General features: G+C 46.4%; 2 protein-coding genes across 4 annotated transcripts in view; one reads left to right on the plus strand and one right to left on the minus strand.

Annotated features, from left to right (window-relative positions):
* Positions 1 to 14,705, minus strand: part of C2CD3 (C2 domain containing 3 centriole elongation regulator) — a 53,989-nt gene extending 39,284 nt beyond the window's left edge. For 2 of the 3 annotated variants that reach the window (XM_035115747.3, XM_060274028.2), the window contains exons 1-12: positions 14,552 to 14,705; positions 13,056 to 13,325; positions 12,126 to 12,283; positions 11,697 to 11,911; positions 10,067 to 10,305; positions 8,430 to 8,559; positions 7,478 to 7,600; positions 7,087 to 7,231; positions 4,730 to 4,890; positions 2,647 to 2,865; positions 2,134 to 2,246; positions 1,019 to 1,137 (exon numbers count right to left, since the gene is read on the minus strand). In XM_035115747.3, the coding sequence (XP_034971638.3) occupies positions 1,019 to 1,137; positions 2,134 to 2,246; positions 2,647 to 2,865; positions 4,730 to 4,890; positions 7,087 to 7,231; positions 7,478 to 7,600; positions 8,430 to 8,559; positions 10,067 to 10,305; positions 11,697 to 11,911; positions 12,126 to 12,283; positions 13,056 to 13,325; positions 14,552 to 14,615 (1,956 nt within the window). In that variant the 5' untranslated portion in view covers positions 14,616 to 14,705. The remainder of the gene's footprint in view (positions 1 to 1,018; positions 1,138 to 2,133; positions 2,247 to 2,646; positions 2,866 to 4,729; positions 4,891 to 7,086; positions 7,232 to 7,477; positions 7,601 to 8,429; positions 8,560 to 10,066; positions 10,306 to 11,696; positions 11,912 to 12,125; positions 12,284 to 13,055; positions 13,326 to 14,551) is intronic. The other variant, XM_060274029.2, reaches the window with a different exon arrangement.
* A 407-nt stretch (positions 14,706 to 15,112) lies between these two features.
* PPME1 (protein phosphatase methylesterase 1) overlaps positions 15,113 to 26,741 on the plus strand; it is a 34,392-nt gene continuing 22,763 nt past the window's right edge. Inside the window, exons 1-5 of the mRNA XM_060274048.2 lie at positions 15,113 to 15,785; positions 18,764 to 18,857; positions 19,217 to 19,309; positions 25,830 to 25,887; positions 26,361 to 26,412. Of these exons, the coding sequence (XP_060130031.2) occupies positions 15,550 to 15,785; positions 18,764 to 18,857; positions 19,217 to 19,309; positions 25,830 to 25,887; positions 26,361 to 26,412 (533 nt within the window). The 5' untranslated portion in view covers positions 15,113 to 15,549. The remainder of the gene's footprint in view (positions 15,786 to 18,763; positions 18,858 to 19,216; positions 19,310 to 25,829; positions 25,888 to 26,360; positions 26,413 to 26,741) is intronic.

A 26,741-nucleotide genomic window follows, 5' to 3' on the forward strand; every position in this document is an offset into this window, starting at 1 on the left:
AATTGGAGGGGGGAAAAAGAAAAAATACCCGAATATAAGCTGCTCCATTCCTCGCTACTCCTGGCTGCATACTTGGGGGCAGGGGGGAGCTGTGCTGTGTTGCCGGCGGCCTTTCCCCTTCCTTGCTATCTTGCTTACCAGCCTTGGGGGAGAGTTTGGGGGACTATGCACGAGGCGGGCGCCACTTTGCCACACTCCTAGTGCTGTTTTCCCAGCGCTCCTGGCTGCATACTGTAAGGTCGCAAATATAAACCGCACTTTTCACGGTCTCAATTTGGGGGGAAAGTGAGGCTTATATTCAGGCCAATACAGCATTAAGAACATTAAAATCCTGACTTTCTGACAAAATAGTGCTCTAAGTGGCTAACAGTAAAACAAAAAAATTAAATTACGAAACAAAACTTATTTAAAAATTTATCAGAAATTACACACAAGTTAAACAGGTCTAAAAAGGGTATATATAACAACAACAACAACAACTTTATTTATACCCCGCCCTTCCCAGTCAAGACCAGGCTCAGGGCGGCTAACAACAAAAATATCAAAAACAAGCATAAAAGAAACAATTCAATTAAAATACAGATTAAATACAATGTTAAAATTCAATTTTAAAATTAGGAATCTACAAGTGGAACCTCATTTAAATATCTGTAGGATAAAACCTTAGGGGAGGGTAACACCGGTGTCAGACTGGTTCTGACTATAAGCAGACATGGTTTAAAATATCCATTTAAACCCAATTAATAGGCTGAAAGCCAACTGAAGCAGCAGCATTTTTGGCCTCCTCCACCAGTGGAATGCCAAGCTATACCTCTCAAAGGAGGGGTTGCAAAGTCTCAGTGGAGCTCGTGAAAAGGTCACCTTGTTGGTTCCTGCCACACAGACATCCAACATTGGTGGGACAAAGTGAAGCCTTAGCTGCAGATCTTAATATGCAGCAGTCCCATAAGCAGGGCTTAAAGATAGGTTGAAATGGGTCTAGATAATCTGCTTCATCCAGAAAAACAATAATGAATACCTTTCTTTGTGTGCCTTGTTTTGAGTAGATGTTAAACTCAAGGTCCGAGTTCCACCAGTGGGTTATCATTGCGCCACTGAAGTGAACGGGGAACACGTACCGCTGTTGAAACTTCACCACTGGAAAGGTAAATTGACAGGGATTGGATGCCCGATGGGGTGGAAGAGGGAAGAAAAAGATGTTCAGTCAAAATTTCAAGGATATGGCAGAAGAAAGGTCTCCAGAGGCTTGTGAGGGAAAAGGCACAAAGAAGAACAGAACTATTTAACTGCCTCTGGCAGAATATTTAGGCTTTTTGCATTTACAGTGTGATCCTATACATATATACTCCAAAGGAAGTCTATGAGGCTGTCTCCCAGCATTTAAAATCCATTTTTATTAACCTTATTAATAAATATTTTTTTCTTAACTATCTAAAGGTTCTTTCACTCCCCCCCCTTTTTTGTTTAGTCATCTTAGTCGTGTTCGACTCCCTGTGACCCCCATGAACCAGAGCATGCCTTGGAAACTCTCACTTTCTTCTCAAAGCTTCTCCTTTTTTATGTCCATGGAGTTTTCTTGGCAAAATACTGGAGTGGTTTGCCAGTTCCTTCTCCAGGTATCACATTTAGTCTAAACTCTCGGCTGTGACCTGTCCGTCTTGGGTGGCCCTGCACGGCATAGCTCCTTGGAGTTATTCAAGCCCCTTCGCACGACAAGGCAGTGATCCATGAAGGGGGCCCCTTTCTTTACTAGTAACTAAATCCTATTCCAGTTAACTAGACTGCCACTCTTCATTTTCTAGTTATCTTATAAAGTCCTTTGCCTCTGGTTGTTGTTGTTGTTGTGTGTTTTTTTTGGGGGGGGAGCTGATCAGCTTGCTTTTCCTTATCAGAAAGATCAATTCCCACCACCTTTCTCCACCTATAGCAGGGGCTGCCAGCCTTTTGGGGTCAATGGGCACATTTGGAATTTTGAGGAAGTGCCAGGTGCAGTGTGGCATAGGACAAAATGGATGCAACACCTAAAAGGACAGACTATGGGACAGGGCCAGAAAGTGGTGTTGGGCACGGCACTATGCAATCAGCTGCCCCATCCATGGGAGAAAAGGCCCCTTTCCTCCAGGCAAGGCTTACCTTCCCCTGAGATTTTACTTGATGCTATCCGAACTATTTCTGTAGTTATGGCAGCCTGCCCTGCTCCAATCTTTGAAGCTCCCACTGGAAAGTGAAACTCGACAAAGAATGTCCTGTGAATGGGAGAAACAGAAAGCGCATTGGGTGAATCAATCAACTGCTTTAAATATAATTGGCCAAAGTGGAAAGGGAATCAACACAAGCCACTGAGCTCAAGCTCAGCGGGAGAGTGCCAGCTTTGCACGCAGGAAGTCCTGGATTCAACCCCTGGGATCCCCAGGAAATACAGGGAAACGCGCTATCTGAAATCTTGGAGAGCCATTTGCCAGTTAGTGGAGGCAGCACAGAACTAAATGGGCCAACGGATTTGACTTGGTATCAACAGGGATTTTACATCATCCCCAAATCTTTGCTCTTGTGATAACATGAACGATTCTAATGATTCCTGCTGAGATTGGAGCAAGGCGATGAGCTTAAATGCCTCACCCCTAAGTGAGAAGGAAGAATTATTACCTCTTTTTGGCCAACGCTGGCCTGGGCGGCTTTCCGGTTGATCGTTTTTTGCCTGGAGTGATGTTTTCAGGGGGCACCTTTAGGCTCTCCACGACTGCTCTAGCTAATCGGACCCGGCCCAGCACTGCCAGTCTGTCCAGATTCAAATTGACAGCTCGTGTTTCCTCTGTGGATTCCATGGAAGCCTCATGAAGAGGAAGCGGCCCAGCAGGAGAATGGCTGAGAAGAGGAACGCAAACGAGCAGGCTAAGATAACCTTCCTCATAAAAAGGAAAGAGAAAGGTGCTCCAAGGAGTTGTTCTATTACATCTCTTGCACATAAGAACATAAAAGGAGCCTGCTGGATCAGGCCAGTGGCACCTAACTAGCCCAGCACTCTGTTTTCAAAGTGGCCAACTCACAAGAGGCATGCAAGCAGTACCCGAGTGCAATAGCACCCTATGAGGCTGTGATTTCCAGCAACTGGCATTCAATTGTGTACTGTCTCCAACAGTGGAGATAGTACCTAGCCATTGTTGTGAGCAGCCACTAATAGTCTGATCCTCCATGAATTTGTATACTCACACATTTGATACAAATGCACCAATTCTGTGCAGGGAAAAACACCTGAACTGAATTGATGTTCCGAGGAAATCAGGAGTTGTGATGTCATTATTATTATTATTTATTAAATTTGTTAGTGATTTTTCTTGCCCAGGGCAACCCAAAGGGACTTAAAACCAACCAAGGAGGCGGACAATTTTCCACCCCAGTAGTTTTCAACCAGTGTGCCGTGGCACCTGGGGTGCCTTGAATGATGGTCAGGGGTACAGCATACAACCCTGGCCTTTGTCCCGCTTTCCTTCCCTCCCTCCGCGGATGCCCTCTCTCACATCTCTGTCTCCCAAAGGCTTGCACGGCTGTTTGTTGCAGCAACAGCCCTGGCTTCAAGCGAATGGTGCCTCTGGCGCTGGTCAGGGTGTGCTGGCTGACAGGATCTGAGGAGACCTCACAGCAAGCAAGCAAGAGGGTGAGGGAGCCCAGCCAGTCAGTCTGCCAGCCCTTGCTGTTGGGAACAGGCTGACAAGTCCCAGGCCCCTGTGGGGCAGTGTGAGGAGGCACCTCTCTTTGGGGCGGGGAGTGGGAGAGGGGAGAGGAGAGGAAGCTGAGGGAACACTCCACAAGGGAGGTTGTTTGAAAAGGGGTGAGAGGCTGCCAGCTCTGCAGGCAGGCAGGTGGGGCATAACTGAGCTCCTGAGCTCCACAGGGGTGCCGCAGAAAGAATGCAGTTGGTCAAAGGAGCTGTGGCATACCTGCCAAGTCTCCCGCAGAAAAATACGGGATCAGCAGCAGCAGCGGCACCGGAAGTTGTCCGGGGGCCCATCTTGGGGGTAGCCGCATGGCGGCGGCCATCTTAGGGGTGGCCGTGCGGCCACTTCCAAGATGGCCGCTGCCATGTGGACATCCCTAAGATGGCTATCGGGCATGTGTAGAAGCTATTTCCGGCGCCAGCGGCGGCCATTTTCTGGTGCCCATAGATGGGCAAACCGGCACCAGAAAAATGGCTGCCGGCAGGAGCGGATTTAAGGGAGATTTACGGGAGAGGAGATCAAACGGGAGGCCGCCGGGAAATGGTAAGGAAAAACGGGGGTTTCCCGGGGAATACAGGGTACTTGGCAGCTATGAGCTGTGGACTCAAAAAGATTGGAAACCTCTACCCCACCCCATAGGCGCATTAAAACCACAAGGAAAAAGAAATACATTTAAAACATCCCACCCACTTCAAAAAGGCCACAGATGGTTAAAAGGCCCATGGCCTGGTTGTAAAGCAAAGTTTTTGCCTGGTGCTTAAAGATGTATAACAATGGTGCCAGGCAAGCCTCCCTGGCGAAGCATTTCACAAATGGGGAGCCACTGCAGAAAAGGCCTGTTCTCGCGCTGCCGCTCTTCAGACCTTCCTTGGAGGGGGCACACAAAGAAGGGCCTCGGATGGTGATCACAGAGTCTTTGTCGGCTCATATGGAGAGAAGCGGCCCTTAAGGTATTACAGTTCTGAGCTGCTTAATTCATGTCTGTGTAATGGAGACCACAGCAACTGGTTTACCTGGGTTTTGTCTCTCGAGTCCTCCCTTTCTGACCCAAGGGGCTAGACTCTGAAGCCTTTTTTGATCTCCTACACTTGCCGTTCTGCGACTTGTTTAGTTTTCCGGAAGCAACAGCATCTTCCTCGTCACTGAGGAAGTCACTTAAGCTGCTGTCGGACTTCTAAGGAAAAAAGATTGAGAAAAGCAAAAAACGTTTAACTGTCACAGAACACTCAGGAATTAACGATTCAATTACCAAAAGGAGGGTCTCCTTATATCGAGATTAAAGATGGTAACTGTGAGGGACAAGGGATATCGCGAAGCCCCTCCCATCTTGAGGTCCAGCCCATCCCCGAGCACGGGGGAAAGCAGGGAGAGTTCCGACTCAAGTGGGGAAGCAGGAAGTGGTGTCCGAGGCTCAGGCAAGGTAGCGGAGCCATCGTCCCAGGTGGGACAGGAAGGGGAAAGTAAGGGGGGTAGACCGATCCCCCCAACTCCGGAATTGCGCAGGAAGCGTCGGGGGAAGAGGCTGGGTCTCCCCAAGTTGTTATGTTGGAGAAAGACGCGCCAAGCGCCATTCGGAGGTTCTGACTCAAGCGGTTAAGATGTGTCTCTGTAAATAGCACTGCCCTTAGCACTGTAAATACGCAGCACCAAATAAAAGATAAAATGCAGAGCGGTGTGGCGTCGTTACTCTGAAGTAGCCCATCAACACCCCTGTGACAGTAACCTTTTATAAAAACCAGGTGATGGAACGAAGGGAAGTCAAAAGCTCGGCAGAGCTAAAACTTTGGAAAAGGTGATACAGTGTTACAGTATTATCAAAAATGGAAATTAGATAAAAAATATTTATGGTTAATAAAAAAAGAATGTAATTATAAAATTCAAACTCCGTTGCTGAAATACATGATCTGTTTTAGTAGGCACGTTGCTGGATTAATAAAAGGAACCATAGAATTGTTTTTTTTTTAAAGATGGTAACCTTTTCCAAACACGGCAAGTTTTTTAATCTCTCCTCAAATTCTAATTGGTCTAATTGGTCTTTAAGCAGAGGCTTGACAGCCATCTGTCAGGAATGCTTTGATGGTGTTTCCTGCTTGGCAGGGGGTTGGACTGGGTGGCCCTTGTGGTCTCTTCCAACTCTATGATTCTATTTTGTGGCCAAGCTACACAGAGAGATATGAGGAGCACCTGGAAAAGTGTTAATGAAAGGGGCAGAGGCAGAATCTCCGGCCTTCATCCACTCCTCCAGCAAGACCCAGCACAAATGAGAGGTGTGACATATCTGATGCGTTCCGACATGAATGCTTTTTTTTATGTGGGATGCCTCTAGCTGCCAAGGGTGTGATACAGATGCCTCACACTAAAAGAATCTTCACGGTGAGTACCCAACATTATTTTCTCAGGAGAACACTCTGTGGACGAGCTGTGCTAATCTTCTGGGGAGGGGGGACACCACATAAATCTGATTGACCTAGGATAGGGCTAGTGTTTTAAACTTCACTTAAGTCTTTTGCACACCTAAAACAAACATTTTTGTCTTTCTGCAGCTCTCGTCTTTTGGACGATGCCCAGCACAAGAGAGGGTAATACAGAATGAAAGGAGAGGAAGAGAGGAAGACCATAAGCCAGCCTTCCCCAATCTGTTGCCCCCCCCCCAAATGTTTAGACCAGTGTTTCTCAACCTTGGGTCTCCAGCTGTTTTCATACTACAATTCCCATCGTCCCTGACCACTGGTTTTGCTAGCTAGGGATGATGGGAGTTGTAGTCCAAAAACAGCTGGGGACCCAAGGTTGGGAAACACTGGTTTAGACTATAACTTCCAAAGAGAAACCAGCAGACCCTTTGCTTGGAAATTAAACAAAGGGTCTGCTGGTTTCTCTTTAAGGTTTCCAGACTCAAAAGAGAGCAGGGCAATTAAAGGCACAGAGGTCCTGTCCTCTATTGAGTCTGGCAACCCTACTTCCAATACCTACGGCTGCTGGGAGTTGTAGTCTAAAACACCTGGTGGGTGCCAGGTTAGGGAATGCTGACATAAGCAAAGCAGACTTTGATTTGCAGAATTGTTGCCTGGTTCATTCTAGCCCAGTACTGACTGACCACAGCCTTCTAGTATCTCAGGCAGAAAAGTATTTCACGGCCCCTGTTGAGACTCTTTTAACTAGAGATGACAGAGGTTTGAATCTAGAATCTTGCACAGGCAAAGCCTGGGTTTTACCACTGAGCAAAATGCCCCTTCCTTCAAACACAGGATAAGAGAGTATGTACAAATAATGTTTTCTAGCCAGTAAGCTGACTGTGGTAATCCTGGCTTGGCTCATGGAAAGCTTAGTCACAATAACATGCCCAAACCACCTACACGCCTCTGGCGCTTACTCGAGCCGTGTAGAACAGGTTTTCCAGCAGGCTCTGGTCATAGTGGGGGTCGTTCAGCTCACTGTCGTACACCTCACTCCCAGGAGAGATACATTCCAGGGGGGAGCCTGTACCATCCAAAAAGCGCAGAGGGGAAGAACCAGAACTGTGGGAAAAGAAAGGAAATAAAGGAAATATGCGTATCATCTAGCTGCGTACACAGGCATGCGCATGCACACAGTAACGTTGAATTCACCACTGTCCTAGCTTTTTGATTTTTATCCAGCACCACTCTGCTAGGTGATGTGCAGAACACAAATGTGACTGAGTCTCTAGCTGTGTTAGACGGAATCTATTGTAGTCAGGATGACCCTTGCTGCTGGAGGAGTCCCCACACATTTCCACATCTTACCTGCCCAGCAAGAGCTGGATTGCTCTGTTTTCAGCATCTAAATCAAATTCTGAGCCATCAGGCAGTGGCTGAAGAGGCTCTTCAACGGCAGATATGAGGCCAGGGTGCAGGTTTTTAAGATTCCTGGGTAAGAAAATATGCCAATAAAGATGAACTAGGCACTTCCCGGGCACGGTACGCTCAGGATGCTTTGGACTACAACTCCCATCAGCCCCTAAAGTCATAGTGAATGGCCAGGAATGATGGAAGTTGTAGTCCAATTTAGCTGAAGGGCACCAGGTTGGGGAAGGCTGAACTAGGAAAGGGGCGGGGGGTGTATGATATTAGCAAGGATAAAAGGACCAAAACCAATGAGGTTTGCTTGGTGCCAACATTAGCATCATTTAGGCACCAGGAATTTTAACAATTTTTACTGCTATAGGCTGCAGTCCCATATACATTTAACCTGTAATAAATCCCATTGGACTTCAGACATATATAGGATTGTAGTGTTTTGCTACGTTTCGGTTCTGCAGCAAAAAAAAACACTAAAAACAATCTGAGCCCCTCTGTAGTTCAACAGGCTTCCATTTTCACTCATTTGAGTAAGAATTCGGGAAATAGGGTACCGAATGAGTAAAGATGATTACAGACTGATGGACCAATCCACTGATTCCATCAATTTAGTATACACACTATACACACACACATACAAAGTTAGATCATATATCTCTGGAATGAGATGTAAAAGTACACACTTCATGGTTTTTTTTCTGATATAGGGTTGGCAACTTGCATATTCCTAATCCAGCAGATGTCAGAGATAGAACCATAACTATTTTGTCTGTGTCTATAGAATTGTTGGTCCCAAGCTACTCTGAAAAAGTGATTTGATACATTCTGGTTTTAGTAAGCATCCTGGATGCCATTATATCTACGACACAAACATTCCCACATACTCTCCCAAACTCACTTTTCAACTAGTTTGGAGACGTCCTGCTTTATGGGCTGAAGTTCATAAAGCTGTATATCGGGATCGGGATTTGATGTCATTGCAGACACTACCATAGCGTTTCGGAGTCTGTTCCCTTTATCCAAAAGGGCTGGGGGAAAGAGCACAGGAGTGAACAATGAACTTAAAACAACAACTGAGACTTCCACCCGGGCGCCATAGAAGATGGCTGACAATAACATCTCTCCAGCCCCCACGGGGTAATTAACGAGGCTGTAATGGGAGTACGCAGCCTCCCGAAATCTTCCCGGGGGGTACGGGAAGACACAGTCTCATCCGCAGGTGCCCACCACCAGCTTCGACTTCGCAAGGAAGGAGGGGCTGGGGGCACTGGATGGAAATCCCTGTGGGAGTCTGGATCTCCTGGACGCTGATTCTACGAGCGAACCGGGCTCCATGACTTAAGAGAGAAATTGGATATGAGTTTTGGACATGCTTCAGACAAGGAAATAGATTTATTCTGCAAAGCACAGCCACTAAGAATACAAAAGATAACTGAGGAATGTTCTTCACCAGGGCAAGAAATGGTATGTGACAGAGTGGGGTGGAGGGGGGGAGGCTAGAACTCTATAATTGTGCTTTATTATTTACTTAATAAACCTCCCTCCAGAAGAGCCGTATACAGCATTTATAAAGCAAGCGAGATCGGAATGTTGGAAATTTATTGAGATAATATAGTTTTTTAAATATATAGACTGTGTGGATTGAAAATATAAATAATTAAAGTTTGTAATTTGGGACTTGCCTGGAATGTGGCTAAAGACTCCCTAAATTTATGGACATCAGAGAGAAGCAAGCTCATTAGCAGTTGGAAACTTGTCAAGAAATTTCTGAGATATGACGCAGTTACAAAAACAGCTTCTGCCATCTTGGAGACAGAGCCGGCTACAACAATAGTCAAAGGGGGAGGGAGCCATAAATAATGACATTAGATGTGTGTATACGGTTGTGACCTGGTAAAACCTCCCCTGAAAAGGCTGCTTCTAGTAGCGGCTTGGAGAAAATCATCACAGAGGCTTTAAGATCTGATTTATTTGAAGATCGTGGCTGCCAGCTGTGAAAAGGATTTCTGGATGGACTTGGCAAGATACCAGCGTGTGAGGAGACAGTGCCAAATTTACAAAAGAGAATTATGGCAAAAATGCACACAGAATCATATATGGTTTGATTAAACTTGCTTGCCAGAAGAACTCAGTGACTTGAAAAAAGAAGAAAGATAATAATAGATTATGGAATAAGATCTGGACTATATTGAAAAGAACTGCAGTGACTATAAGAGGACTAGGCCTTCTGAGTCTGAAGCATGGAAAGTCGATAAATTTGTATAATTTGGCAGAGGATTTCGATTAATTTTTTTATCTGATATTTGCATAATTTGAAAATGGATTAGATATTTAAATTGGAAAATTTAATTGAAATGTTTATTATTATTATTATTATTATTATTATTATTATTATTTAAAAATGTAAACAACAACTGTACATACTGGCTTATGGGCGAGCCATTACTTGACCACTCCTATAGGAGAAAGTGCAACGTGGCAGAATGTTTTAAAACGATAACATCATAGATGAAACCCAACTGTTTATATACATACCTGAAAGGAGATCTTTTGTTGGTGGGTTGTTGCAAGAAAGGACATGGGCAGGTTTGGGACTTTCCTTAGCCAACCTCACTTGAGCCTCAAGATCAGAGCCACCGGAAAACAACCCTTGTTGCTTGGGATCATTTGCATTGACAGAATCATTGCGCCCTTGGAGGCGGTGGTGCTGAGGTCGAAAAAACCCTTCTTTTAAGTTCTCAGAGTTCTCTTGAAAGTACAAGTGGTCCTTGCCCCTGTTCCGAAACACAAGCACCATCACAAAATTTAACTCAAGGATGGTTTTCCAAAATGCCCCATATGCTGTTCTGGGCATGCATATAAAGTACCAGTATTACTGACAGGGAGAGCTGAATACTGGGGACAGAAAACACTCCCTTGCCTTCAGAGCACTGCAGAGTGAAGGGCTAGGGGACATTCTGGCCTGCAGAGTTACTTGGGCACTGAGACATTTGGCAATATGCTCTCCTGAGTTCCATTCAGGTGTGCAGTCTCCTTCGGCATCACCTGACAGAGGTCATCATCACTGGGGGACACAGAGACAGGCTCATGAGCCGTTTTGCAACCCAGGATGTTCAAGTCATGGCTTCACATGAACTGGGAAGAGACTGGCACGCCCGCCCACCCTGAAATGCTTACGGGTAATGACAGCAATCTGCTTTGACATGCATAACAAACATCTATGTATGCAGCTTCTGATCTGGTAAAATAAGCTTTCCTGAGGAATACTGAGCTCCCAGGGTGCTTAATGGAAGCCAGAGTTCAGCCCATTAGCATTTTTTAAAAAGTACTTTAAGCAGGCATAAGACTTACTAGCAGCTGATAGTCCTGTTCAACCCAGATACATGAGAATGCAGAACACAATCATGTTGGTTCCTTGCCAGCACTGGAAAACCTAGACCATGCTTCTCCCATACCGTTATTCAAGGGAGGTGTGCAATCTTGAGTGGAAAGTGCTTTTCCCAGACCAGTGGGTTGCCAGCTCCCCATCAATATGAGATTATAGGACAAGGAACCCACTGAAGACAATATGGCCTCTCTTTCCCTCTAAGATGAACTCCAGCTGCTCTCCGCTTACAAATGAAACCAAAACGAAGTGGCCAGCACCCTTTCCTGGGTCTCTTGAGGGCCTGCCCTTTCTAGGTTCAGAGGCAATGGAATCTGCGAGAGCCAAAGATGCCCTGGAGACAGCTCCCCAACCCACCTGATGGGGTACCACACCCAGAACAGCCAGAGGACCTTGGATGCCTCCTTTTCCCTTGAATATGTGCTATGGGAAAGTGAATGGAGCTTATAAGAAAAATGGCAGTTGATATGACCCCATGAAGCCTTCTGGATGTTGCTGAACTCCAGTTCCCATCATCCCCGATATTTGGCTGTGCCAGTGGGCTGGTGGGAGTTTTAAGGGTCCCATGCCACATGTTCCCCATCCCTGCCATCCCAAGGGAGCCCAGGGCAGCAAACAACAGGTGATGAAACAACAAAAGCCTATTAAAAGGTTTCGCAACAGAAACAAAAGCCTCCAGCCTGACAAATGTGCAGCTCAAATGTATTTATCTGTCTCTTCATCTTAAAACATTCATTGAGATCATAATGGAAAACAAAAAATAAACCAAGAGAAAAACACCTTGGTGTGGTGGCCCTACTACTGCTAACGGACTCTCTTCCAACAATATTCGTGCTAGCCGGCCTGTGAAGCTGCGAGGGTGCAAGGAACGGGTTAGAGTCAGCCGTTTCTTTGGTCCCCTGGACTGACAAACCAGCACTGAAGCTGACGTCTGTGTTTGGGATGGAGCTGCTGCTGTCATAGGTTTCAGACAGCGGTTCCAGAGCAAGCGATACCTGAAAGAAAATGTTTGAAAAGGCTCAGCAGTAGTAGTTAGCATTTAGAAAGCGAGTTTTTAAATAGCTCCACATATTATTATTATTATTACTATTATTACTATTATTATTATTATTATTAAATTCATTAGTAGCTTTATCTTGTGTTTTCCATGAGCACATGGCCGACATAGGGAGGGGATGACCATTAAATAGGGAAAGGTTTGAGAGTTACCTGCAGCTCTCCCATCTTCTCAGATGTTGGTGAGACAATGGTGAAAAACCCGCTGATTGGGTGACTTGGAGAGAGCTGTGCCAGCCCATTGATTTGCACCCGGCCAATTGGAAGGTGATCTGGTTTGGCCATTACTTCCAGGATAAGAGCACCCATATCTGTAGGAGGCAAAACAAACAAAAATAAACAAGCTCAATAAACAAAACGTGAAGAAACAGCACAACGTGTGCTTTTACTTCAAAATGCAGAAACAAGTGGCTGAGCTATTCAAGCTACCCTATATGTGAAAACCAGTTCCTCACCTCCATCTCTTAGCCATGGCTGGATAATTACCATGATGGAAATAAGAAACTGGTATGGAGGTGGCCCAGGCTGGGCCGGAACAAGGGGTGATGGAAGGACCTGAAATGGGGAAGCAAAATAAAAAAATTCCTTCAGTAGCACCTTAAAGACCAACTAAGTTTATATTTTGGTATGAGCTTTCGTGTGCATGCGAAAATATAAAATTAGTTGGTCTTTAAGGTGCTACTGAAGGAATTTTTTTATTTTGCTTCGACTCAGACCAACACGGCTACCCACCTGTAACTGAAATGGGGAGAAAGTGAAAGGGGCAATGGGAAGGGGTCTCCCTCCCACCAAAAGTAATACATAAAATCCTTCTAATGCAGGCATCAAACTGAGGGACCATCAGCTAGCAACGTTTGTAAGGCTCTGAAAAAAGCAGAAGTTGTCCACCGATTATGAGAGTGAACCTTATCTGCCAGCAATGCAGAATAATTTCACTGTTTGTTACATCTCATTCTAAGCTGACTCCCTGGAACGTGACTTGAAGGGGCAAAACACATCCACTGCCTTCCATTTGTGCTTTAGCAGCATGTCCAACCCTGAACTAACAAACCACACACTCAGACTTCAAAGAAGTAGCTGTACCTGTCAGATAGGAGACAAACTGTTTTGGTCCACACCGAACTGGGTAGCGGGTCGTAGTTTTGAGGTTTTTTGGCTCGGCCTGAGAGGTATCCCGGGGAACAAAGGCTGTACCGTCCGAGGTTTCTCCCCACCACCTCACCCGGATAAGGAAGGAAGCAGGTGGCTTGGCAACCACCCATAAGATTTTGCTAATGGTCAGCTTCAGAAAGCAGCGCAGTTGTCCTTCTACAAGAGGAGGCAAACTTGTAGAGGGGGAGATATCACTGACGTCTGTAGAGAAGAGGTAGACCACAGCATTACTATTTATCCAACCCAGGCTATTTCATTTATTTTTTTAAAAAATAAACTTTATTTATCATCTTTCAATTATTACATAGTAACACAATAACATCCAAATCACAACAAAACATCAACTTCCCTTCTCCCCACACCCCCAGGCCCATGGTTCATTGTATTAACTTCTACCCCCTCTACATTTTTAATTTTCTCTCCTATTCGTTCTATTTCAATTTTATATCAAAAGGTTTTTAATACTGCTTAACTTGTTCTAATACCGTTAACATGTTTACAGTAGTCCCCCCCCCCAATATTCTACATATCTTTTTTCATATACTGTATATGGTACTTTTCACCTCTTAATCTGCTCATTGGGTTCACCATTTCTACATATTCTATCAATTTCATTTGCCACTCCTCTTTTGTCAGAATTACGCCCTCTTTCCATTTGCATCTCATCTATCTATCTCTCCCTCCTGCCTTTTGTTTACAAGAGCCACCAAGGCATTTTACAATATAGATTCAAAAACATACGCAAATAATATTGCAATGAAACACAGGTGAAAAGCAAGAGCCAGCAGGGTTTCTGAACTTACAGGAACAAACACACTATGAAATTGTAGGAACACAAGCGCCTGGAGAAATAAAAATAGAGGGACTAAAGTCCAAAAAAATAAAACAACAACAACCCAGGAAGCCAACCAAGTTCCTATGCTTTAATTCTACCAATGCTTTTTAAAAAAGTTTTTAATTATACTTTTCAAATTTATACATTTCATTAATTTTACAAGCATTTTAGCATTTCAAAGTTCCCCCTCTTTCTGCGGTTCCTTAAATTTATTTTTTATTATCTTCTGCATATCCAAATTCATTCAATTTGCTCATTTATTTATCTACTTTAAATATATAAAACTGCAGGTTATTACAATAATCCTACCAATGTTTTTATGTGTTTGCAATTTATCTGTAAATATTCAATAAACCATCCCTATTCTTTTATAAAAAGTTTGTCGGTGTATAAATATAAGTGTAGTGATAATAATAACAATAACAATAATAATAATAATAATAAATTTAAGGTATGTGGTGAGCCCGGGCGTGGGGTTGCCGTTTCCTTCCCTGCCCGCCTCACCCACCAATTCGAGCTAGGTCGCTAATGACACCTCGCCGCGCCCCGTTACTTTTACGGGGTCCCCCACACCCCCGAGACCCCTCCTCACCTTTCTTCTTGCGGCCGGACCCCGGCCGGGCCGGGCCAACCGCCTTGGCCTTCCTCTGCTTCATCCTCCCGACTAGGCCCCCGATCCCGCTTCCCGCTGCCTAGCAACGGCCACCGCCGCCGCTGCCACCGCGCGGCCTTCTGGGAAACCGGCGCCAACGGCGGGAAGAAAGCCCGGCGGGGAGTTTGCCGCCTCCGGTGCGACCTCCGACCTCCAGAGGGCGCTGCGGGGCTGCAGGCGCCGCAACGGAAAGGCGTCTCGGCGGGACCTTCGCTAGCACCGTAGAGAAAAAATTCTAGAGGAGCATTCCAATTGAGGTGCAGCGACTCTGCTTCACCCAAAAGCGCAGGTATGGAGAGCAAGGGAGAGAGGGAATAATGCCAGCAAAGAGGAACGGCGGGTGAAATTGGTGGAATACGCAGATTTAGCAAATTCAACGAATTTATTAATTATCATTATTATTAGAATAAAAAATTGATTTTAAATTAATAGTGATATTAATATCAATGTTATTGTTGTTGTTGATAAACTTATTAATGTTGTTGTTGTTGTTGTTGTTATAGAATAAGAGATCAGGAAGAGTGGCGTATTTAAAAAAGAGTGGGAAATGTTTGCAGGTTGAAACGTTAGCAGGGATGGAACCGATTCAGTAGTTGTATATGAAGGTATGATTAAGGAAGGACAACAATAAAACTTATGGAGCGATTAGAATATGCAGTCACAATGGATAAATATACGGAACCGCGGAAGGGAGGGCAAGGGAAGTCGATGATTGATATGAGTGCATTCAATGGAATATGAAGATTTGTAATGGAAAAAGTACTGTATAAATATATTTCAATTTTAAATCATGGAAACTAAAGAGCGACTCTACAGGTTTAATATCTCTACTGCGCCGCCCCGCCTCGCTCAACTCCCTAAAACGGAACGGCGCCTCCCAGGGTGCACCGCGGCCGCTTCCGTTTGGAATTTTTAGAAACTCCATTTCCCAGGACGCCATGGGGCGCGGGGCGGCGTTCTTCCGGCGCGAGCGCGCAGAGGCTGCTGGGAGCGACTGGCCGGCGGCTCCTTCTGGGAGGGCGGGGGACGGATCCTGCCCCTTCGCCGCCTCGCTTCTCCACGCCGCCCTCGCCATGTCCGCCTTGGAGAAGGAGCTGCAGCTGGGCCGCCTGCCCCCTCGCCCGCCGGGACCCGCCGGGGGAAGCGGCCAGGCCCTCCCCAAGATGCGCATGGGGTATGCCAGTGGGGGAGAGGGGGGGTCGGGGTGGCATGTGACGTCACGCGGGAGGGTGATGACGTCACGCGGGGGACCAGAGAGAGAAAGGTGTGACGTCATGCGGCTGGGGGAGGGGGCGCTGAGTGGAGGGGGCGTGGTTTGGGGGGAGGATGAATGGGGAGGGGAGGGGTTTGCCCAGGGTTTATTTGGGGGTGGGGGTGGGTATTTTCCAGAACACGCGTGGGTGGAGGAGTCTTTTGTTTGGTGGGGGCTCTGAAGGTGGGGGCAGGGGGCGCTCTCTGCTTTCAGTGGAAGCCTGGGGTGTGTGTCTTATAATGTGGGTATACATATATATATATATATATATATATATATATATATATATATATGTATATGTATATGTATATGTATATGTATATGTATATATATGTGTGTGTGTGTGTGTGTGTATCATGGGCGTCTGACATAACCCCAAAGGCACACTCCTCCATTGTCTCCTGAGTCAGAGAGATGCCAACAGCAAATAGGGGTTATGTGATGTGTAATATGAAGGCAGTGCAAGACAGGAGTGCCTGGCGTGCTCTGGTCCATGGGGTCACGAAGAGTCGGACACGACTAAACGACTAAACAACAACAACAATATGAAGGGGTTTGCATTAATGAGGGGCCCAGCGCCCCAAAGGACAGGGCGGAAGTGTGTAAAACGCCTGCTTTCAAAGGGTGGATAACAACAGCTGCGGTGTTCATACGGTGTTTTCTGAAATGCATTGCGTGCCACAGCCCTGCAGGGTAGGCCAGCCTAGTTTCCCACTCCCGCCCCTGCCCCCATTGGAGGCTGGATGGCTGAGAGCGTGCGAGAAATAAACCTCACCTGCTCTGCAAGGTTGGTTCATGAGCAGGGCTGAATTTATGCATGCAAGGAGGTGCTCTGAAGGCTGTGGGTGCACCCCAGACGTGAAAGCTCAGGTTGAGTGCTGCTTCTGGCGTGGGGTGTTGGAATTTCTCCACCCTTACTCAAAGGATTTGCAGGCATAGGCAAACTCCAGCCCTCCAGATGTTTGGGACTACAATTCCCACCATCCCTGACCACAAGGCTATCGTTTGTGATGTGAAAGCTTAATGCACCTCTCCATTGTATATGTTGTAAAAATCACATTGCAATAGGGGCAACCTCAAGGCAGCAACCAGCTCAGAGAATTTGTGAGGTGGGTGGGGGGAAGGGGGGGTCGTGCCTGAGCCTGAGGAGAATTTGGTGCATGAGATTCCATCAGAGGTAGGTGATGTTCATCAAGCGCAAGCAATGCATGGGGGCCGTGAGGGATCGCTGGGTTGTGCTGCTTGCAAAAAGGAGGGAATTGAACCCAGCTTGCAAAGAGGTGGCGTTTGGGGGCAGGGGTGAGGGGGGGAAAGGAGAGGACGGTGTTACCATATTGTGGCGCTTGCTGGCCATTTGCCAGGGATGGCTGGGTGGGGAACTGCTGAAGGAAACCCACTGTGCATGGAAGATGCAAAGTGACGGCAGGAGGCGTCTCTCTGGGAGGGGCCGTAGCTCGCTGCTTGAACACGCCATCCCAGGTCCACTCCCCAGTGAAAGCAATTAAAAACAACAACACTGGCAGCAGAGCCAGCCAAGATCTCCACCCGAGGCTTTGGAGAGCCTCTTTGCGGTGAGAACAGCTAACCAGCCTGGACCAGCCTTCCCCCAATTTCCGTGCTCTCCAGATGTTTTCGACGCTTAACTCCTAGCAGCCTTGTGGGAGTCCGAATCATCTGGAGGGCACCAGGTTGGGGAAGCTTGCTCTGCACCACAACTGGCTATGCTTCTGGCACACCTGAGCAGCTTCTCGGAGGACGGAGGACGCCTTGAACTAATAATCTCCGCTTCTGCCTGCACGGTAAAAAGAATGCTCGAGGCGAGACTGTTTTGGTGTTGCTGTAGGGGAGAAATTAGGTGAGTGCCACTTTCCTGGCTGGAGTAGTTTCAGGTGAAGCTCTGGAATATGTGGTTGTGAGTGAAGGAGATTTAGCCCCCTGTGTACCGGAAATCTGATAGAATACCTTATTTGTATGGAATGTGTTTGGCCTTCACAGCCCCTGATGCATCCCTCCACCCTTTGGGGAGAGGGCTCTTGTGTTCGAATCCTGATAGCAGGTTTCCACAGGCATCTGGTTGTCCACTGTGACAACAGGATGTTGGACTAGATGGGCCATTGGTCAGATCCAGCATGTTGTTCTTACGCACCCCCAACTCCCATCAACCTTAGTCACCATGGGTAGCAGCCAGGGATGATGGGGGTTGTAGTCTGGCAACATCTGGAAGGCTGCAGGTTGCTGGATGTAGATCAGGCATAGACAACCTCGGTCCTCCAGATCAGGCACCCGCAAACTTTGGCCCTCCAGATGTTTTGGACTACAATTCCCATCTTCCCCGACCACTGGTCCTGTTAGCTAGGGATCATGGGAGTTGTAGGCCAAAACATCTGGAGGGCTGCAGTTTGGGTGTGCCTGCTCCAGATGTTTTGGGACTACAACTCCCATGATCCCTAGCTAACAGGACCCAGTGGTCAGGGATGATGGGAATTGCAGTCCCCAAACATCTGGAGGGCTGAGCTTGCCTATGCCAGGTGTAGATCTTAGTCTTCCTTATACTCAGTCCCAGGATGATTGTGAAATGTCTGTATGCCAACCTGTGATGTTATTTCTGTTGCCTGACTCCACCATCCACCAGTATGGATTTCTAAAGCTTTCTTTAGTAAATGAAAAAGATGTTGAGTTGCTGGCAAAAGATGTGCAGTGATGGAGCCTGGATGATTTTGTGGTACCCCGGGGGAATCCAATCTGTCATGAAAGGAATAGGCTGTAACTTTCTTCTCCTTTTAAATTGCAAGAACAAAGCTGTCGTCACACCCTGGCACGAAGGGCCCTCCTGCACACAGCAAAATACTTCTTAAGCCACCCAGGTGCAATATTTAAGCATTTGTGTCTCTGTTTTCCAGGCCTGGAAGGAAGCGCGATTATTCTGCTGTCCCGTGGAGCCAGTACTTCGAGTCCATGGAGGATGTTGTAGTTGATAGCGACTCCGGCAAGGATATATCCTTTTCCCTTCCTTAGTTTAAAAAAGATCCTGGTTTATAGGGTCCTCTGTTGCGCATGTAGCCATAAGGCCACCTGTTTAGAAGCTGCAGCCCTCCCCCTCTCGGCAGATGGCCTTGGGCGGTGGTGTTTGCAAAATGTTTCCCTGATTGAGCTCATTTTGGGTGGCACTGAACTGATTCAGCACTGCCAAAGGACGGTGCCAAAGTCTTCTGGGCGTAAAAAAAAAAAATGTCCTGTTGACTGAGTGACAGTGTGTTCTTGGGAGGCGCAGGCAACGTTGCAGCTTGCATCTTAACTCAGAGGTCCTCCTCTTTTTATTTTGAGAAGGTTACAATGTCCTTAACTGTTCATACACTTTTCGAATTTACAAGAGTGGGTCCGAGGGTCCCGTCTTACTCCTATTACACGGCGGAGGCCATTCTGCCCTCTCCTGGGCTGTGTTTACCGTAAGTGAACAGCTGATTTGCACGTCTTTTCCTGTGGTTAATACTTTGTTGTTTACGGAGCCCCTTCTGCTTGCGAGGCGCCTTTACAGAATAAACCTGGAAAGCCTCCTTCGGGATGAGAATCCATGTTGCGGCTTGATGGCCGCAAGCCAATGCATTATTGCACGTTGTGGCTTTTCCAGCACAATAGCATGCCTTGTTTTTAAAGGCTGTGGTAGCTACTGCGGAGAGCAGGGCACCTGCTGTGAATGTAGAAGCATCTCCAGTGAGAAGGAGATCTGGTTGCAGGGCTGGCAATAGGGCTTGAAGAGAAAACCATACATCCTAAAGACACCACAGTCTCCGCTGACCTTTATTCCAAGGAGGCAAGATCGTTGAACCCCCTGGAATCTTACCACTCTGAGATTGTGTTGGTGTATAACAGGCATCCCCAAACTGCGGCCCTCCAGATGTTTTGGACTACAGTTCCCATCTTCCCCGACCACTGGTCCTGTTAGCTAGGGATCATGGGAATTGTAGGCCAAAACATCTGGAGGGCTGCAGTTTGGGGATGCCTGGTGTATAATAATAATAATAATAATAATAATAATAATAATAATAATAATAATAATAATAATAATAATACAGTGGTACCTCTACTTACGAATTTAATACATTCCGAACACACATTTGTAAGTCGAAAAAATTTGTAAGTTGAATCCCATAGGAATGCATTGGGAGAAAAAATCCGAAGTCGAAGCAACCCTATCTAAAAATTCGTAAGTAGAAAAAATCCTATCTAAACCGCATCCAAGATGGCGGACGGAGCTCCATTCATAAGTAGGAAACATTCGTAAGTAGAGTTATTCGTAAGTAGAGGTACCACTGTAATAATAATTTATTATTTATACCCTGTCCATCTGGCCGGGATCCCCCAGCCACTCTGGGCGGCTTCCAACAAAACATTAAAATACAGAAATCTATCAAACATTAAAAGCTTCCCTAAACAGGGCTGCCTTGAGATGCCTTCTAAAGGTCTGGTCATTGTTGTTCTCTTTGACCTCTGGTGGGAGGGCATTCCACAGGGTGGGCGCCACCACCGAGAAGGCCCTCTGCCTGGTTCCCTGTAACTTGGCTTCTCGTAGCGAGGGAACCGCCAAAAGGCCCTCGGCGCTGGACCTCAGTGTCCGGGCAGAACACTATACAGAGACACACACACGAATCCCTCTCCGTCCAGGCAAGCATAGAGTCATTATTGCGCTCCCAAGAGCCTTCCAGTCAGGCAGGAACACAAAATCCCACCCTTTTAACTCTGCGCTGCATGAAAAAGACTTTTCTTCAGTTTGTCCTGCATCTTCCAATATTGAGCTTTGTGGTGAGGGACATATTTTTTCTGACTAAGCACCGGGAAGAACTTTGGGAGGGCAAGAGCTGTTTGACAGTGGGACAGGCCCCCTCGGAAGGCTCTCCTTCGTTGGAGGTATAATAATAATAATAATAATAATAATAATAATAATAATCCTATATTTTTCTTAACCCCCCCAAAAAAAAATCTGACTGGGTTTCCCCAGCCACTCTGGGCGGCCTCCAACAGAAGGCCAAAAATGCACTAAAACATCAGCCATTAAAATTTCCCCAAAACAGGGATGCCTTCAGATGCCTTCTGAACGTCATATATTTGAATTGAATTTATTCTTACGGTCCCAGACCAGACTCACATACCGTACTAAAGAAATCAGAAACACAATAAAATTAAATTTAAATTAACCATCAATATAACTATAAACAATACAATTATGGCAGCAGTTAAAACGTCATATAGTTGTTTATTTCTTTGACATCTGATAGGGCGTTTCACAAGGCGGGTGCCACTACCGAGAAGGCCCTCTACCTGGTTCCCTGTAACCTCCCTTCTTGCAGGGAGGGAACCGCCAGAAGACCCTCGGCGCTGGACCTCAGTGTCCGGGCTGAACGATGAGGGTGTTTTGTGGTCTCGGCGGCCTCTCCCAGTCACCAGTCTAGCTGCTGCATTCTGGATTAGTTGTAGTTTCTGGGTCACCTTCAAAGGTAGCCCCATGTCGAGCTCGTTGCAGTAGTCCAAGCGGGAGATAACAGAGGTTCGGTGGTCACCTTTCAGGGATTCTGCAGCTGTGATTCATGCATTGCAAGGGGTTGGACTAGATGACCCTAGGGAGCCCTTCTTCCAACCTTCCAACTCTACAATTCTATAAGCTGCTGCTGTTCCCAGTTAAGCTAGCCCTGGGTTGGTTTTTTTCCTACGCTAGTGTCCTCATTTGTTTTCGAACTACAACTCCCATCAGCCCCAGCCAGAAGGGTCCCTGGTCAGGGAAGTCAAGGGTAAATGGACCAATTGCCTCACTTTCCCCTCTATCTCCTAGCAGAGCTGGGAGAGACTTGTCCTAAACCCCAGAGAGCTGCTGCCAGCCAGGGTAGACAATACAGATCTCAATGGAACAATGACCTGATTTGGTTTAAGGTGGCTTCTTGTTTGCTTGGCCCACTGGTGGAAGCAGAACATTGCATGGGAGATCCGATTTAGCATGGCTATTCTGAACTGGCTTAAGGCAGCGACCCTGTGTCCACTTACCTTGGTAGCAAGCCACATTGCCCTGCATGAGATTTTCTTCTGAGCAGACATGCCTAGGTTTTCGCCGCTACTGGCTTGCAGAAATTCCCTCAACACAGCCCCCTGTTTGTCCTTCCTTGGATTCCTCCGGCTCAATAAAGTAAAATAAGGGGGAACCTGGATCCCTCCAGGGGCTGTTGGGACTCCAACTCCCATCAGCCCCGGGCCAACATGGCCTGTGGGATGATGGGAGTTGGAGTCCATCTACATCCAGAGGGCCACAGACTCCCCCATCCCTGGCTTAAAAGTTGGAGACCATAATGGCTTCCGCAATTGCTGTTGAAACAGACTCTTCTCCGCAGGCATCCCTTGTCTCCTTGGCTGTTGGGAGCCTTTTCAACGGGCATTCTCCATCGCTGCCGGGTGCGCCTGGTTTTTTGCCACCCAGTTGATTTTCCAGGAACAAAAGGCCTATTTTTAAAACCCGCCTTGGAGCCTCAGTGCCGCTTAATCACTGCGATTCCAAACATATGTTGTTTAGGTGGCAGGAACAAATCGCGAAGCATCATAGTCTTTGCAGCAGGGCGCTTATTTTTCATAAGTGTGCCTGGTGCACATCCCTCCCCCCCTCTATTTTGGGAAAGACTGGAGCTTTTTCCCTATTTCCACCCTTCCCATCTTGCACACAAAAGGTTGCAATCACTGTTCAGATCTAAGGAGCAGCTGGCATGCAGGTGGTTGTCTCCAGTAAATGCCAAGAGTTGAAAGTTGCAGAATTGTAGAGTTGGAAGGGACCCCCAAGGGTCATCTAGTCCAACCCCCTGCAATGCAGGAATCTCAGCTAGATCATACATGATAGGTGGCCATCCAACCTCTGCTTAGAAACCTCCAAGGAAGGAGAGTCCACTTTCAAACAGCTCCTACCCTCAGAAAGATCTTCCTCCTGTTTAGTTGTTTGGATTTGTAAGTATTCAGGAAAGCAGGAGGGGCAATTTTCGGAACAGCCCCAACCATCCTCTTGACCTAATTTCTACTTGAGCACTCGCCCAGTAGATCGCAATCCCCTTATTTCTGCCTGCTTATCCCTAATACCGGTAGTTGGACCATTTTATTGTGCCTACTTGTTTCCAAAATCTGTTAAATTTGTTGGCGTTTTCTCATGAATATTTAACTCTATGTAGAAACTAAATAAATTTTTTTCCTTCCAGTAGCACCTTAGAGACCAACTAAGTTTGTCATTGGTATGAGCTTTCGTGTGCATGCACACCTGTTGAACAGTCTTCTGGCTGATAGGTGTGGTAAACCTGTTGAACAGTCGTCCACAGGTTTACCACACCTATCAGCCAATCCCCCATTCCCACCACCCTTCTGAGGAATACCCCTCCCCACCCTCTCACTATATATAAGGGTCTGGTGACTTCTCTTTCAGTGTATATGAAGAAGTGTGCATGCACACGAAAGCTCATACCTATGACAAACTTAGTTGGTCTCTTAGGTGCTACTGGAAGGAAATTTTTTATTTTAACTCTATGTAAACTGCATAGATAGGTGTTTGTTTGTTTGTTTGTTTGTTTGTTTGTTTGTTTTAAAAAAAGGTTAAGCAGTAAGCAGTACTTACATAAGTAAAATAAATGTTAAGGCCTTCACACCAGGAGCTTTAAATTTACTGGCATTCCACTGGAGCCGCAGACCGTGGCATTTCCGGTATGGCGTATTGGTGAGAGTGTCAGATTCGAACCTGGGAGAGACTAGGGTTCAAATCCCCACTTGGCTGTGAAGCTCACTGGGCGGGGACCTTGAGCTGGTTCACTGCCTTGCAGCCTACCTACCTCACCGGCTTGTTGTGGGTATTAAATGAGGAGGGGGAGAAGACCCACATACGCCACCTTGGGGGGAAAGGTGGGAAGGAAATAGCGATGAACAAAATTTCTTCAACACAGAATTCGGTTTTGGAAGCACCTTGGCTTTCCGATTTAATTTTTCATCAGGTTTCTAGCCCGTCTAATCCTGGCTGAACCTGTTGAAATCTCTGAAGCAAGGGGGTCTGGGTGGCGTCTGTAGCACTCTTGAGAACCGTGCTTTCGTATTCTCCTTTTTTACAGCTCCCCCTGAGTAGCATGAGCAGCTAAAAAATAAAAAGGTGAAGGGACCCCTCACCATTAGGTCCACTCGTGACCAACTCTGGGGTTGCGCGCTCATCTCGCATTATTGGCCGAGGGAGCCGGCGTACAGCTTCCAGGTCATGTGGCCAGCATGACAAAGCCGCTTCTGGCGAACCAGAGCAGCACACGGAAACGCTGTTTACCTTCCCGCTGTAGCGGTTCCTATTTATCTACTTGCATTTTGATGTGCTTTCAAACTGCTAGGTTAAAACCTGCAGAATAAATTATTCCAAACAGAAAGAGACGCATCACAAGGGGCTGGGACTCCTATGTGTACTTGAATGATTTTAGCTTGGGTCTGCAGAATTCTCTTTTTTCCCTGCTCTGGGGATGTGGGTCACCTTGTCCCGATTTCAGCCTTTTCTTTTTTAAGTGGGTCGCCTTGTCCCCGCTGCACACACCCCCTTCACTACTTAAAAGACCGGAGGCCCTGCGAGGGACTTGGCCGTCTGCCAATCCCACTGTTTTCCCACTCTCTCCCCCAACCCCCTTAGCTTCATATTCCTGGCGTGGCCTCCTTGCTACTTTACGCTGCTCCTCTTTGTCCGAGGCCACCCCCCGGCCGGTCGACGGGACCGGAACGCTCCCTCTGGGGGGGGGGAGGTGAGGTGCTTCTGTTGGCTTTCCAAACTGGCCGCATCCCAAACTGACAGTTGCCACGCAATGCTCGTTCCTCGCTTGCAAGGAACCGATCCTCGGAACTCCCTGCCCATTGATATTAAGCATGCCTTCGCTCTCCTGTTTCCAGCACCTGCCAAAAAATCTGTTATTGTTCAGGCAAGTTTCCCCGGCGTGTAATTTTGACAAGTGCTTCAACATGTATCATAGAATTGTAGAATTGGAAGGGACCCCCAAGCTTCATCTAGACCAGGCTTCTTCAGCCTCGGCCCTCCAGATGTTTTTGGCCTACAACTCCCATGATCCCTAGGTAGCAGGACCAGTGGTCAGGGATGATGGGAATTGTAGTCTCAAAACATCTGGAGGGCCGAGGTTGAGGAAGCCTGATCTAGACCCACCCCCTGCAATGCAGGGGTGTGTGTGTGTACTTTTACTAACATTTTGACTTTTTAAGGTCGGCGTAATGTCTGATCTTTTTATAATCATTATTTTGAGTGGATCGTTCATATTGTGCTATATATAAATAAAATTAAAGTTTCTGTTTTTCAATTTAAAATCTTCACTTAAGCAACCTTAAAATTTCAATGCTTCCCTCCTCCTCTTTCCATGGTTCATTTTTCATAACATAAATCCCTGCATATTTTATATAAACCATTCAGTATTCCAATATTACATCCATCAAAACTTATTTACACTGTTGAATTTATCTGAATGCTGCCAGCGTTTTCGAGTGTACACAACCCCCCCCCCAATATATTCAATAAACATTTTCCAGTCTTCTCTAAACGTATGTTGTTCTTGTTCTCTTATTCTTTATGTTAGGTCTGCAAGCTGCGCATATTCCATCAGTTTAAGCTGCCCTTCTTCTTTGGCTGGGACCTCACTCATTTTACATTTTGGGGCTAACAGAACACAGGTCACAGTAGTGGCATACATTAATATCCTTTTCTGACACCTGGGAATTTCCACCTGAATTATCCCCAAAAGAAAGTCCTCTGGGTTTGTTTTTTTGGGGGGTGTGTGTGTTGCTTTTAAACATTTTTTTTTCAATTTATTATAAATTATTTCCCAATAGTTCATATTGTACTTTTGTAAACGCCTTGCAGGTATTGGTGATTAAACCGTATATAAGCCCTGTTAAAAGGGATAAATGAAATCTTTTCCTTCCTTGCAGGCTGCCATCATCAGCCGTGTCCAGTGCCGGATCGTGGCTTTGGATCTGAGAGGACATGGTAAGGAATCCTTTCAGAAATAAAAGGCGGCTCTCTTTTTTTTCCCCGCTCCACAGCCAACCACCCCCTCTACTCCCTGACCTTAAATATAAATGGCAGTTCTCTCCGAAGGATTCATTAAAAGATTATATCGAGCAATCTAGCCCCACCTAGTGTGGTTAAATTATTTTATTCCAAAAACGTTGGAATAAACGCTGTTCACTCAAAAGGCTCTTGCGATTGCCAAGACACATGAAGTCTTAAAAAAAAATGCACGCACAATTCAATAAAACAAGCAGACATTAACATTGCGCACAGCAGGTCTTGGCAACAGCTCAGTTGGTCAAATGCTTTCCTAAACAGGAAAGTTCAGATCAGCCTTCCTTTTTGTGCAGCGCTTTGAGGTTTCATTTAGAATAAATAGGCTTTGCTAGAATACAGTAGCATATGAATTTTGTCAAACAAATAAAGTAAAAGAAATCTTTCCTTTGCAGGTGAGACGAAAGTTAGGAACCCAGATGATCTCTCCGCGGAGACCATGTCCAAGTAGGTTGTTCCGTAATCTAGCCTTGCTGTGCTTGGTTTTCTCAACTGTATAAACGCAACCCATTTCGAGGTGCTCTTGATTTTGACAAGGACTTAAGGGTGAAGTTGGAAGACCTGAGACTGGTCCTTAAGCATCCATCAAAGGGATAAAACTCTCTCCATGCTAAAAAGTATCCTTGGTCTGGGCATTTGTCTGCCAACAGTTTGAAAGCATGCCAGTGCGAGTAGATAAATTGGTTTCCGTCATAGTGTCCCGTTGTGCCAGAAGCGGTTCAGTCATGCTGCTCACATGACCTGGAAAGCTGTCTGTGGACAATCGCCGGCTCCCT

Source organism: Zootoca vivipara, chromosome 4 (assembly GCF_965207765.1).
Source record: "Zootoca vivipara chromosome 4, rZooViv2.hap1.1, whole genome shotgun sequence".
Classification (NCBI taxonomy): Eukaryota; Metazoa; Chordata; class Lepidosauria; order Squamata; family Lacertidae; genus Zootoca; species Zootoca vivipara.